At 40.3% G+C, this 15,256-nt stretch overlaps 1 protein-coding gene across 3 annotated transcripts in view; it reads right to left on the reverse strand.

Annotated features, from left to right (window-relative positions):
- The window catches only part of pla2r1 (phospholipase A2 receptor 1), a 154,843-nt gene that overhangs the window by 83,978 nt on the left and 55,609 nt on the right, over positions 1-15,256 (reverse strand). For all 3 annotated transcript variants that reach the window (XM_072579437.1, XM_072579438.1, XM_072579436.1), the window contains exons 3-6: positions 6,865-7,038; positions 6,612-6,776; positions 4,253-4,366; positions 3,314-3,463 (exon numbers count right to left, since the gene is read on the reverse strand). In XM_072579437.1, the coding sequence (XP_072435538.1) occupies positions 3,314-3,463; positions 4,253-4,366; positions 6,612-6,776; positions 6,865-7,038 (603 nt within the window). The remainder of the gene's footprint in view (positions 1-3,313; positions 3,464-4,252; positions 4,367-6,611; positions 6,777-6,864; positions 7,039-15,256) is intronic.

Consider the following 15,256-nt stretch of genomic DNA (forward strand, 5'->3'; position numbering starts at 1 on the left):
AAGTGGGGAGAATTCCATCACACTCCTGATTTGTGCAGCCTAGATGGTGGACAGGCTTTGGGGAGTCAGGAGGTGAATTACTCACTGCAGAATTCCTAGCCTCTGACCTGCTCCTGTAGCCAGTGTGTTTGTATGAAGATTCCAGTTGAGTTTCTAGTCAATGGTGACCCCAAGGACGCTGATGGCAGGGGATTCAGTAATGATAACAACATTTAATGTCAAAAGGTCAGTGATTAGATTGCCTTTTATTGGAGATTGTCACTGCCTCACATTTGTGTCACACACGTTACTTGCCTCTCGTCAGCCCTAGCCTGGATATTGTCTAGATCTTGTTGCATGTGAGCATGGACTGCTTTAGTATCTGGAGGTGTTGAACAGTGCTGAACGTTGCATAATTATCGGTGAACATTCCCACTTCTGACCCTATGATGAAGGGAAGGTCATTTATGAAGCAGGTGTACTTGTTTGGGCCTATGACACTACCCTGAGGTACTATAGCAAAGATGTTCTGTAACTGAGATGATTGACCTCCAACAATTAGGAGAAAGTGAGGACTGCAGATGCTGACTTCCAACAATCACAATCACCTTCCTATGTACCAGGCATGCCTTCAAACTTTGAACATCCAGAACGTGCAAGCAATTATGCCGACAACCAATTTAAGATTATCAAACTGGACTCAGTGTGGTGCACTTGGAAATTACATGAATAAACAGGGCCCAGAAAAAAGACATGCGCATGCACAACACAGGTGTCCCCAACATATATGTCAGTCATTTGCTGGATCATTTCTCAGGCTGAATTAACCTGCCAGGTTGAAAATTCAAACAAAGCTTTGATGTCATCAGTCAAATCAGAATTAACGGGTTTATTCTCTATGGCAATGCCTCTCCAGATCAGGTCCACTGCTAACCAGACAACACTCTCCTTTCATGCAGTATACATGTTAGTTTTCTTTTGCATTCCCATTCTTGCAAAAATGTCTTAAAGAGTGCAAGACAAAATGTGCCTTTTTTCAGGAAAATCTGAACTAAATGCAATTCAAAGATATCCTGTGCTTACTTAAGATCAGTCAGAAGTGTAAAAACACTAAAGAATGGGTAATGTCTTTTTCAGTCATGATTGAGGTGAGATGTCTATAGTCAGCTCCATGAAGAGTTTAATTTATTCAAATAGATCTAATTCAAATAAATGTTGGAAAGCAATGGGTAAACAAAGAAATCCTTAAAGCAGAAACAGAAATGGCTGGAGAAACTCAGCAGGTCTGGTGGAGTCCAGTAACGCTCAGCAATTCTGTTTTTCTTTCAGCTTTCCAGCATTCACAGTTCTTTGTTTTATTTAAGTCTTTAAAGCATCCAGATACTTTTCAGTTGGGATTTAAAGTTAATAATGTCACAAAGAGTAAAAACCATTGTTAACATATAAACGTTTAGAGACTTTTTAAAACACAATGATCAGCCCAACAAAGACAGCCACGACGATCATGTGACTGGATTTGGCAAAACTATTCTGTTACCTTCTCCAAAGTCAATGTAAGCTAGATAGGCAACATTCAAGCACCGCCTGATCAGCTCTGATGTTCTTTCTGGCTGTACAGGCCTCTAAATGTGGAATCGTAAACCAACACCACAATTGGCATGCCGACACTGATCACAATGTACAGAACTGTAACACAGCTGAGTAAGAATGGGTCTGCAATGTTAACTATTGTGTTGTTATCTGCTCCAGAACAAGTCTCCAAGAAAAACTCTTAACGGAAAAGCCTCTGGCCCATAAAAATAAGCCAATATGGATCTACAACTTTTCTTTTTTTCATTTACGGGATGTGGGTGTCACTGGTCAGGGCCAGCATTTATTGCCCACGCCTAATTGCCCAGAGGGTAGTTAAGAGTCAACCACATTGTTGTGGTCATGACATTTAGGCCAGACTAGGTAAGGATGTCAGATTTCCTTCCTGAAAAGGAGATTAGTGAATCAGATGGGCAAAATGAGTTTGAGTTTATCTGAATACTTTCTTGTGGAAAGTAAATCCAGTTTGGAAGGTAAAGAGGCAGCACACATTGGCATCCAGAACAAGCAGTAAAGAGGTCATTAGAGTTCAGGTACCCTCAGCTGGACTCACTGAGCAAGCATTACAAGTGGATCCATGTTTGGAATGCAAAAGCTAGCTACAAAAGAAAAGAACGGATGGAGCTTCTTTGTAAATTTTATGAAATGATCAGCAGTGTAATCCTCACAAAGAGGGAGCTCCAGAGGTGTGAGTACCAGACTGGGAAACAGAAGCAAATTAAAGTGAATACCTAACTTTTGGTCCATTTGGGTTTTGACTTGGGCATAGTGAAGGAAACCGCATGGTCATAGAAACATATAGGGGAAATCTTGGGTAGTATTGAAATAGAACAGTGGCTTAAGCAATAAGGGTTTACGAGAGAAATTGTTGTGATACACAACTTTGTTCCATTCTGTTTAAATTGTTTCACTTAAAATGTGAAATCTTGTGGAATTATTCTTTCAGTTAATAACTAGAAGTTTGAATTTCTTTTTAAAACCCCTCTCAAAACTACTTCAAGATAATAGCATACTGTAGGACTAATTGGTAGAAATAGATAGTACAAATTACATATCCCATTGTAACAAATTACCCAAGTGAATTCCATTAATGTAGCAATTTGTGCATTCACATTAGTAAAAAAAAATCAATAAACCTGCTATATTGTGGTAAAATACCAACTGGGAGAGAAGTGTGGCTTACAAAAGTCTCCCGTCTTTGAAATGTCCATAAAACAACCAGAATTGGTATGCAAGTATTTCCTCACACACATGCCAAGAATGAACATTAAAAATAGCAAATACATTGACTGATTTTTCAGCTTTCGTTTTGTTTATGACTTGCAGGCTAAGTGGACCATGCAGTTTCACACAAAGCTGACGGAGCAGGAAGATCATAAATTGAAATTCTGTTGTCCTGCAATGGCTGGTCCCAGCCAGGGCAACCATGTCAATGATATAATTCATCTTTGTATTTGAAATTTATGATAAATAAAAACTGCAGTCATTGCAGAAATTCCTATTCCTGGAATGATTAGCATTTTCTCTTAGTAGTGCATACACACAAACAGTTGATGAGGGAAGGATTAGCCGTGATTATGAAGACCTTGAGAAGTCAAACATTAACAGTATTCGTTCTGTAAATGCACACATGCACTGAATCAAATGTTTGAAGGCCATGACATTCTTTCTAACGTTCTGTAATGATACTTTCTACAAACTAGTAATAGAAATGAGAAGATAATTCATAAAAATCCTAACTTACCAAAGGGTTCCACTTTTTTTGTAGAGTTGATCACTTTTTCACAAATGTAAGGCAGAGCTGTCTCACACACAGCACTACTCCAACGGTAATCAAACTTAGAACTTAGTGACCCACAATGGAATGTTCCCCGTAATGAGCCCTGAGGCTGATCTATGGAACATAAAATTGAAAAGTTTGGGCAGGTTCAAATTAGGGAATGGTCTTCACATTGCTTCCTACTGTTTTTGATATGAAAGGCATTTCAGTTTTAGACCATTTGTGCAGTCTGACGAAAGAGAGAGATTGGATGGAAGCTGTTTGTTACAGTTCACAAAAGCCAAGGGTGGGGTTGTCACATTATGTAAACCGACCCGCCAAACAACATCAACTCAAACCCATCCCCTACCCTACCCTTGCATTTTCCCACAGCTAATGCCTCTCACCTGCACAACCCTGGACACGATGAGCAATTTAGCATGGCCAATCCACCTAACCTGCACATCTTTGGACTGTGGGAGGAAATCGAAGCAGCCACAGGGATAACACCCGAGGGTGGAATCAGACCTGGGTCCCTGGTGCTGTGAGGCAGCAGTACTAACCACTGAGCCACTGTGCCATCCCAATATCTAAAGCAAACACTGTCCATAATTTGATTACTGAGAAATTCAATTTAAAATGGAGGTATGCACCCGCATGTGTCTGTGTATTGTGCATGCATGTGTGCGCACATGTGAGGATATGTCTGTGCATGCGTGCACATGTGCATATGTATGGTGGTGGTGATGCGATTATGGATTTTGGCACCTTCCCTCCAAAATCCTTTATGATTGCAGATTGCAGTTACGGACAAATCAATTTACAAACCCAATCAAGAATGTATCAATTTGTTAAAATTGAATAAGAGTTGTGGGACACTCGAACACTTAATTCTAACACCAGTCAAAAGAGCTTTCCAAATACCTGTGTCCCAATTCACAAAGCTCAAAGGTTCTCCATCTGACCACTGCCACCCAGCACCTTCATCCAAGTGATTAAGGCCGATCCATGCCAGAATTCCAACATTTTGTAAACGTTCTGTAACAAATGTTTGCAGCAATATGAAATTTCACACAAGTAGACTTTAAGATATCTATCTCTTCAGTGCCAGATTTAATAGTATAAAGAAACACAAATTAAGCAAGCAAAAATATGCAACAAGTTAAATTAATGCTTTAAAAAACAGAAATTACAGCAGAAAGTCTGCAGGTCTGAAGAAAGGTCACTAGACTAATTATTAATTTGTTTTCTCTCTCTCCAAATACTGTCAATTCTGCTAATTTATCCAGCAATTTCTGTTTTAGCTTCAGATTTTCAGCATTTGCAGTTCTGTTTCATTTTAAATGAATGCAGTATTGTGCCATATTAGTGAATTAACACTTCTTTTGTTTTCACATATCCCATTAGTAAATTCAACCAAATTATGTTTCCTGGAAGAAAATTGCAGGAGAAGAATTATAACAGGTGCCCACATTACAAAAGTAAATTATTAATTCCACTTAATTGCCCAGTGGAGTAGCTTAAGTGATTTTTAGCTCTTATGCTATTTCAGGGAAATCTATCCAATGTGGCTATGTAAGGAAAGTTTTTTTTTGGTTTTCATTTAAATCTGCAAACCTGAGACGACTTTATGTGCTGAAATTTTCATCAACCAATACAACTGACATATGGCTGAAGTGCAACATTTTATGACTACCAATCTCAATGAAAACATCTCCAAATTGGAACAACAATATTTAGTATGAATATTCTTTCAGTGTATGATAGAGTAAAAGCCTTTAGTCAAACTATGTGCCACTTGACTTTTCACCCCTCACTGCCACTGGTTGTCATTTATTCAACCATGATATCCCCATGGCTAGAAATTCTACCAGTGTCACCATGTCAAAAGCATCCAAATTTGTCACAAGTTTATTTCATATAGGTGATGTCATTTTGGAAAATAAATCTGTGCACCATTTCCAAAATGCATCATGCAGCAAAGCAATTCATGATCCAATGACTTTATAAATGACTGTGGCTTAAAAAACAAAATTGTAGGTTTTAAAATATTTAAGCTTGTGACGTTTGCTGTCAAGATTGGTAATTATTGTACATCTCCAGTTGTCCCATACAGAATTGGACCTTCCTCTTTAACCACTGAAGTCCATATGGTGAAGCTAATCCAATAAGGAGGGAATTCTAGGTTTTTGATTCAGCATACACCAACCAGAAAGGTGTGCAACTTTGAGGTGATGGTGTTCCAATGCATCTGCTGACCTTGTCCTTGAGGTGATATTTCAGATACCGCCAAAAATAGAAGTCTTGTTTACAAACTATAGTGCATCCTGTGGATTATAAATGCGCCAGCCACAGCACCACAATACACTATGCGGATGAATCATATGTGTTCACAAAAACTTCCTTCCTTTTTGAAATCCATTAGGTTATTTGTTCCATCACCAGTGCAGCAATCTGAGTTCCATACTTACCACTCCTGTCACTCACCTTCATGCTAATGTTCCATCCATTCCACAAAGCTAAATTATAAGGTGTCAGAATCCATCTCATCCTCATTGGATCTATTTTTCTTTCCTCCCTTTTGTTTTTCATTCCAGTCTGCTTCAATCAGCCATTGTTTGATTCCAAAATTCAATAAAGTAAGAACGAATGAGAAATTTACCTGCTTCATATCTTTCCAAGTCCAAGTGTCAACAAACACTCGTGATATCGTGGTGCTTTCAAAATTCAGTTAGATTTTCTAAACTGAATAACAGCATTAAACAGACATTCATTGTCCTATAAATGCTGTTGAAATGAATGAGGTGAGTCATTTGAGCCACCTTTGTTCATTCAAAATTATCTCCAAGGCTCCCATGATGGTGATATTTATCAGAAATAAATATTTTAATTGACAATCCAAAATCATGCTACTTTTGGGAGAAAAGCATATTAGATAGTGTAACATAATACATGCTCTTCCAGGAGATACACAAAGAATTAGTTAACTCTGCAGCATTCATATTAAATGTTAGCATGATAAAATTGTGGTCATTTGAATATGAAAATCTGTTTTATCAATGTACATATTTATATCAACACTAGCATTGTTTTTTTAAGCTGCTGCTATAAAGTTGATTTCATTTGAGGCGAGTGACAGCTCGTCTGGTGCTGGAACTTTACATCAAGTTTATGCTTTGTCCACATAATCAATTTTATAAATTTTATAAAATGGGTGACTGTGACAAATTTGCAGTTGCCTCAGGCTTAAAAATAAGGGCAGTCCTTATTTATAAAAACTCACTGACGATGTACTCCTGTTCCTTAGGATCTCTGATAGACAGCAAGTCTCCTCCTTGTGCCTGACATGAAGCATGGGCCTCATTCCAAGAATGAAGAGCCAGAAGATTATACTGGTAGCATGTTGGTGAAAAAGGATCTTTTTCCCAAAGCAGATCACACCCGGGATCTGTAAAATAAAACAGAATGGAAACCACTAATTGCTGGAGTTAGAAATTTTAAACTAGTAATGGTACACAGCTATCTTAAACTCTTACCCAAATTTGGACAAAATCCCCATGTTTCATCAACATCGTAATTGCTGGTGGTTGCACACCAAAAGAGTTTATCTTCTCGCCCTTCATTAGTACATTCATGGTACCACCTATTATTATATTTAAATGGAAGAGCACACGGCATCCCACGTGAGTTTCCAAGTACAGTATGAACTTCTGCAAAATAGAATGAGAATTTATTTTAATAAACTGTATTTATTTCATTCTTCATTTCAAATACCTATCAAATGTACAACATTAGTTAAAGTTCTGTTAGTTTTTCCACCAACGTGAGAAGCTGGAACATTAAAGATTCAACTGTCCAACATGATAGCAATTGAACCTACAGTGAGCTCAATATGAAAGGCAATATCCTTATTTATTTCCAGTTTTCTACATAAAGGTGGTATGACCGGAACAAGACTTCTGTGGATCATGAAACTGCATAGAAACAAGAAACAGAAGAGTTGTAGTGGATGGCACTCTGTATTGCACCTTCCATGTGATATTATTGCTATCATGTATTTTCTTACAAAGAATTCTTATAGGCAGAAAGGTTTTATTTTAAAAACTAAACTGGTATCATTTGAAGAATACTTGATTTGTTAGGTGATTCACATGATACCAACTTGAATATTTGAGGTGAGCGTTCACTCAAAAGAATCAGGTTTCCAGAAGCTATTTACCAGGTGTAGAGAGGCGTTTTTTAAAAAAGATTTTACAAATCAATTGCAGTTTGCATAATGCTGTTTCACATCAATTTTGTCATTAAGAATTTGAAGTGTAGTCCAACAGTTTAAAAGGAGCCTCGTTTCATTTGTCACTGTCACCTCTTTCAAGGCTTGAAACTGCCCATTCAGCACATGTGCACTCAGTTATTCTGATTTGGGAGACTGAGGAAGTGGTTCTACATGCATGCTAGTGCAAGCCCATCTCTGGCAGACATTCTTTGGGAATCAGGCCCACTTGGAACTAGCAGACCCAAGGTCAAAGAGTTCTTACATATTCTATTAGCATGGTCTGAGACCTTCAAAGATCGTAGGGAAATTAACATACAAAGCTGATAACCAACTTCTCAGAGTGTTCCTACAAACTCAGGACATTTACAGGGATTTGATTAAACCCTGTGACATAGTTTTGCCAAATAAACAGTATTTTGTTTAATATGCAAGTGGTCATATGAAATATAGTTTCAAAACAATGAATTTCATTGAATGAAGCTCCTATGTTAATATCAGGACATCTCAGTGTACGTGATTGATATTGCTGTTATGCAACAAAATAATGCAGCAATCAATTTGCACACATATATCACAGACATCAAATGAAATTGTGAGCATAGTCAGTTTTAATAATATTGTCTAAGGTATAGATTTTGGCGAAGACATCAGGCAAACTTCCATGCTCTTCTTGAGACAACATCCTGAGGATTGTTTTTTACATTTGTTTACTGAAGAAAGATGAATATCTTATCTGAAAGCCAGTTTCTTCAACAGTGCAGACACTCCTCAGTATTGTATTGATCTGCAGTGAGATTATGAGCTCAATGTTTGGGAATGGGGCTCAAAATCACAAACATCTGTTTCAAGCAAGAGTACAGTTACTGAGCCAAAATTGACACTGATTAGAATTTTAACCTTGTGAAGTCATGGTAGAGGTTATGTTACGATTCCAGCTGACTAGACAAGTCAGATCCGAGAGTGAAACTTACCTTAAAGACAGAAGTTTTATTTTTATTTACAAGTAGGTCAATCACTGGAAGTGTGTACACAATGTAACTTAAACAAAAATATAAATGTTTATGATACAAAAGTAGAACAATCTCACTATAATATCAGAAGGAAATGATTAATCCCATTCATTCCAGGAATACCCTTACAGGCAGTACTTGAACTTCAGCTGACAGTCACCACCATGCTAAAGCTTCTTGCTCAGCTGGCACATCTAAATTGGTTTCCGTATAGCAAATTGCTACATATTCATTAGATTTTTTTTTCAATTAATTTCTACAATTCTCCCAGCGATCTTTTAAGACAATTTGCTAACTTAGCTCAATAATTCTTAATTTGGTTCCCTAAATTGATGTCTTCAGCAGTCTTGTGGGATAATCTTCTTGTCTGATATCCCAGAGCCATCTGCTTCTGGAGCTTTCTTCAGGTCGTCTTCTTAGAGTCATGGAGTCATAGAGTCATAGAGATGTACAACATGGAAACAGACCCTTTGGTCCAACCCGACCAGATCTCCCAACCCAATCTAGTCCCACCTGATAGCACTCGGCCCACATCCCTCCAAACCCTTCCTCTATTCATATACCCATCCAAGTGCCTTTTAAATGTTGCAATTGTACCAGCCTCCACCACATCCTCTGGGAGCTCATTCCATACATGTACCACCCTCTGCATGAAATAGTTGCCCCTTAGGTCACTTTCATATCTTTCCCCTCTCATCCTAAAACTATGCCATCTAGTTCTGGACTCCCCGACCCCAGGGAAAAGACTTTGTCTATTATTCCATCCATACCCCTCATGATTATATAAACCTCTAAGGTCAACCCTCAGTCTCTGATGCTCCAGCAAAAACAGCCCCAGCCTGTTTAGCCTCTCCCTATTGCTCAAATCCTCCAACCCTACCAACATCCTTGCAAATCCTTTCTGAACTCTTTCAAGTTTACAACATCTTTCTGATAGCAAGGCGACCTGAACTGCATGCAATATTCCATCAGTGGTCCAATCAATGTCCTGTAAACCACATAATGACCTCCCAACTCCTGTACTCAATACACTGACCAATAAAGGAAAGCATACCAAACGTCTTCCTCACTATCCTATCTATCTGCGACTCCAATTTCAAGAAGCTGTGAACCTGCACTCCGAGATCTCTTTGTTCAGCAACACTTCCCAGGACCTTATCATTCAGTGAATAAGTCTTGCTGTTAGAAATGGGGTAAAGTGTTGTTTTTGCAGATATAGAAAAAGCATACAGAAACGGGGTACAGCAAGAGAACTATTAACCCTGCAGGTATTTAGGGACTTTTCAGTGTATAATTGTGGTTAATTAAATACTAACTTTGGTGTGTAATTATTATAACAAAAACTTCTTTTTGTAAAATTATGCTTTCAGCAAAAAGCTGAGATAACTGAAATGCTTGAGCGATACAAAATGATACAAGTTAATGAAATGTCTGCGAATGAAATGTACCAGCAGAATTGATACAAAATATTAAACCAGACCTAGATGTACTGTCGACAAAATAAATGTATGTTTCAGCACTTACAGAAAGGAAGGTTGCCAACCTGGGGAAGGGGGAAGTAATAAGGGTGGAGCACAGCTGGGCAGTGGTCTGGCACAGTAAGAGAGATTGGGTAATAAGGAGTCTGGAGAGATGACCTCACTCAGCTCAAAGGGTATAACTGTACACTAACCTAAGTTCTAATTTGCTCAATTGCTTTGTGCAGTTGCAGTCAGTACTTGCAAGTCCGTAATAAATTGTCTTGTTTCCAGTTTTGGTGGTCTCATCTAAATTTTATTGAATTTTGTTTCTAACGCTGCTAAGATTTGCATTCCCAAAATGCAGCACCGTACATTTATCTGAATTAAACACCATCTGCCACTTCTCAGTCCATCTGATCAAGATCCCGTTATAATCGGAGGTAACCTTCTTCGCTGTCCACTACACCTCCAAACTTACAAACTATACCTCTTATGCTCACATCCAAATCATTTATATAAATCATGAAAAGTATTGGACCCAGCACCGATCCTTGTGGCACTCCACTGGTCACAGGACCCCAGTCTGAAAAACAACCCTCCATCACTATCCACTGTCTTCAATCTTTCAGCCAGTTCTGTATTCAAATAGTTGGTTCTCCCTGAATTCCGTGCGATCTAACCTTGCTAACCAGTCTCCCATGGGAAAGATTGTCATACGCCTTACTAAAGTCCATATAGATAACATCTACTGCTTTGCCCTCATCAATCCTCTTTGTTACTTCTTCAAAAAACTCAATCAAGTTTGTGAGACATGATTTCCCATGCACAAAGCCATGCTGACTATCCCGAATCAGTTGTTGCCTTTCCAAATACATATTCATCCTGTCCCTCAGGATTCCCTTCAACAACTTGCCCACCACTGAGATCAGGCTCACTGGTCTATAGATCCCTGGCTTGTCCTTACCACCCTTCTTAAAAAGTGGCACCATGTTTGCCAATCTCCAATCTTCCGGCACCTCACCTGTGACTATCAATGATACAAATATCTCAGCAAGAGGCCCAGCAATCACTTCCCCTAGCTTCCCACACAGTTTCAGGGAACAGCTGATCAGGTCCTGGGGATTTATCCACTTCTGTGCATTTCAAGACTGTGCACTTTCTCCTCTACAATATGGACATTTTTCAAGATGTCACCATCTATTTCCCTACATTCTATATCTTCCATGTCCTTTTCCACAAATTATTTGTTGAGTATCTCCTCTATCTCCTGCGGCCTTGCTGATCTTTGAGGGGCCCTATTCTCTCCCTAGTTACCCCTTTGTCCTTAATGTATTCGTAAAAACCGTTTGGATTCTCCTTAATTCTATTTGCCAAAGCTATCTCATGTCCCCTTTTTGCCCTCCTGACTTCCCTCTTAAGTATACTCTTATTGCATTTATACTCTTCTAAGGATTCACTTATTGGTCAAAGTATTGAGTAAAGGAGTTGGGGGGGGTCATGTTGCAGCTTCACAGGACATTTAAACTACATTTAAACTAAGTAGTGGGGGGGAGGGGACAAGCTGGATGTTTAAAAAGGAAATTGAAGGGGTAGTTAGAACAAGAGAAGTCAAGAAAGACAACTGTATCAAGGAGGCAGAAAACTGGAAAAGGCATCATGCTGTAAAGTTGAGTGAAATAAGGCTTGAGGGGAAGGGTGAGAGCAGGAACAAATTAAAAATTCTATATATAAATGCACGGAGCATTAGACACAAGGTGGATGAGCTTGAGGCTCTTTTGGAAATTGGCAGATACGATATTGTGGGGATAACTGAGACATGGCTTCATGGGGACAGGGCCTGGGAAATGAATATTCAAGGCTACACGTGCTATCGTAAGGACAGACTGACGGGCAGAGGGGGTGGGGTGGCCTTGTTGGTAAGGGAGGATATTCAGTCCCTTGCGCGGGGGGACCTAGAGTCAGGGGATGTAGAGTCAGTGTGGATAGAGCTTCGAAACACTAAGGGTAAAAAGACCCTCATGGGAGTCATCTACAGGCCCCCAAACAGTAGTCTGGATGTCGGATGTAAGTTGAATCAGGAGCTGAAATTGGCTTGTCGCAAAGATGTTACTACAGTTGTTATGGGGGATTTTAACATGCAGGTAGACTGGGAGAATCAGGATGGTATCGGGCCTCAAGAAAGAGTCTTTGTGGAGTGCCTCAGAGATGGATTTTTAGAGCAGCTGGTGCTGGAGCCGACCAGGGATAAGGCGATTCTGGATCTGGTATTGTGTAACGAACCAGAATTGGTCAGTGACCTCGAAGTGAAGGAGCCATTGGGAAGTAGTGACCATAATACAATAAGCTTCAATCTGCAATTTGAGAGGGAGTGGGTACAATCGGAAGTGACAATATTTCAGTTGAATAAAGGGAAATATGGAGCTATGAGGGAGCAACTGGCCAAAGTTCAATGGTGCAATACCTTAACAGGTAAGACCGTGGAGGAACAATGGCGGATATTTCTGTGTATAATGCAGAAGTTGCAGGATCAGTTCATTCCTAAAAGGAAGAAAGATCCCAGGAGGAGACATGGGCGGCCGTGGCTGACGAGGGAAGTAAAGAAACATATAAAGTTAAAAGAGAAAAAGTATAACTTAGCGAAGGTAAGTGGGAAAACTGAGGACTGGGAAGCTTTTAAAGAACAACAGAGGATTAGTAAGAAGGAAACACGCAGAGAAAAAATGAGGTACGAAGGTAAACTGGCCAAGAATATAAAGGAGGATAGTAAAAGCTTTTTTAGGTATGTCCAAGGCAAAAAAATGGTTAGGACAAAAATTGGGCCCTTGAAGACAGAAACAGGGGAATATATTACTGGGAACAAAGAAATGGCAGAGGAATTAAATGGGTACTTCAGATCTGTGTTCACTGGGGAAGACACAAGCAATCTCCCTGAGGTAACAGTGGCTGAAGGACCTGAATTTAAGGGAATTTATATTTGCCAGGATTTGGTGTTGGAGAGACTGTTAGGTCTGAAGGTTGATAAGTCTCCGGGACCTGATGGCCTGCATCCCAGGGTACTGAAGGAGGTGGCTCGGGAAATCGTGGATGCGCTGGTGATTATTTTCCAGAGTTCAATAGAATCGGGGTCGGTTCCTGAGGATTGGAGGGCGGCTAATGTTGTGCCACTTTTTAAGAAGGGTGGGCGGGAGAAAGCAGGAAATTATAGACCAGTTAGTCTGACCTCAGTGGTGGGAAAGATGCTGGAGTCTATTATAAAGGATGAAATTACGGCACATCTGGATAATAGTAACAGGATAGGACAGAGTCAGCATGGATTTATGAAGGGGAAATCATGCTTGACTAATCTTCTGGAATTTTTTGAGGATGTAACTCGGAAGATGGACGAGGGAGATCCAGTGGATGTAGTGTACCTGGACTTTCAGAAAGCTTTTGATAAAGTCCACACAAGAGGTTAGTGAGTAAAATTAGGGCGCACGGTATTGGGGGCAAAGTACTAATTTGTATAGAGAATTGGTTGGCTAATAGGAAACAAAGGGTAGTGATTAACGGCTCCATTTCGGAATGGCAGGCAGTGACCAGTGGGGTACCGCAGGGATCCGTGCTGGGACCGCAGCTTTTTACAATATATGTAAATGATATAGAAGATGGTATCAGCAATAACATTAGCAAATTTGCTGATGATACAAAGCTGGGTGGTAGGGTGAAATGTGATGAGGATGTTAGGAGATTACAGGGTGACCTGGACAAGTTGGGTGAGTGGGCAGATGCATGGCAGATGCAGTTTAATGTGGATAAATGTCTGGTTATCCACTTTGGTGGCAAGAACAGGAAGGCAGATTACTACCTCAATGGTATCAAATTAGGTAAAGGGGCTGTTCAGAGAGATCTGGGTGTTCTTGTCCACCAGTCAATGAAGGCAAGCATGCAGGTACAGCAGGTCGTGAAGAAGGCTAATAGCATGCTGGCCTTCATAACAAGAGGAATTGAGTATAGAAGCAAAGAGGTGCTTCAGCAGCTGTACAGGGCCCTGGTGAGACCACACCTGGAGTACTGTGTACAGTTCTGGTCTCCAAATTTGAGGAAAGACATTCTGGCTATTGAGGGCGTGCAGCGTAGGTTCACGAGGTCAATTCCTGGAATGGCAGGATTGCCTTACACGGAAAGACTGAAGCGACTGGGCTTGTATACCCTTGAGTTTAGAAGACTGAGAGGGGATCTGATTGAAACGTATTGGATTATGAAAGGATTGGATACTCTGGCAGGAGGAAACATATTTCCGCTGATGGGGGAGTGCCGAACCAGAGGACACAACTTAAAAATACGGGGTAGACCATTTAGGACAGAGATGAGGAGAAACTACTTCACCCAGAGAGTGGTGGCTGTGTGGAATGCTCTGCCCCAGAGGACAGTGGAGGCCCAGTCTCTGGATTCATTTAAGAAAGAATTGGATAGAGCTCTTAAAGATAGTGGAGTCAAGGGTTATGGAGATAAGGCTGGAACAGGATACTGATTGGGAAAGATCAGCCATGATCATATTGAATGGCGGTGCAGGCTCGAAGGGCTGAATGGCCTACTCCTGCATCTATTGTCTATTGTCTATTAGTTAGGCCACTGTTGGAATATTGTGTGCAATTCTGGTCTTCTTCCTATCGGAAAGATGTTGTGAAACTTGAAAGGATTCAAAAAAGATTTACAAGGATGTTGCCAGGGTTGGAGGATCTGAGCTATAGGTAGAGGCTGAACAGGCTGGGGCTGTTTTCCCTGGAGTGTCGGAGGCTGAGGGGTGACCTTATAGGAGGTTTACAAAATTTTGAGGGGCATAGATAGGATACATAGACAAAGTCTTTTCCCTGGGGTCGGGGAGTTCAGAACTAGAGGGCGAGAGGGGAGAGCTAAGGGGCAACATTTTCACACAAAGGGTAGTACGAGTATGGAATGAGCTGCCAGAGGATGTGGTGGAGGCTGGTACAATTGCAACATTTAAGAGGCATTTGGATGGGTATATGAATAGGAAGGGCTTGGAGGGAAATGGACCAGGTGCTGGCAGGTGGGACTAGATTGGGTTGGGATATCTGGTCGGCATGGACGGGTTGGACCGAAGGGTCTGTTTCCATGCTGTACATCTCTATGACTCTATATCCTGTCTATGTCTGATGTATGCTTCCTTCTTTTTCTTCAACAAACC

The sequence above is a fragment of the Chiloscyllium punctatum genome, chromosome 10 (assembly GCF_047496795.1).
Source record: "Chiloscyllium punctatum isolate Juve2018m chromosome 10, sChiPun1.3, whole genome shotgun sequence".
NCBI lineage: Eukaryota > Metazoa > Chordata > Chondrichthyes > Orectolobiformes > Hemiscylliidae > Chiloscyllium > Chiloscyllium punctatum.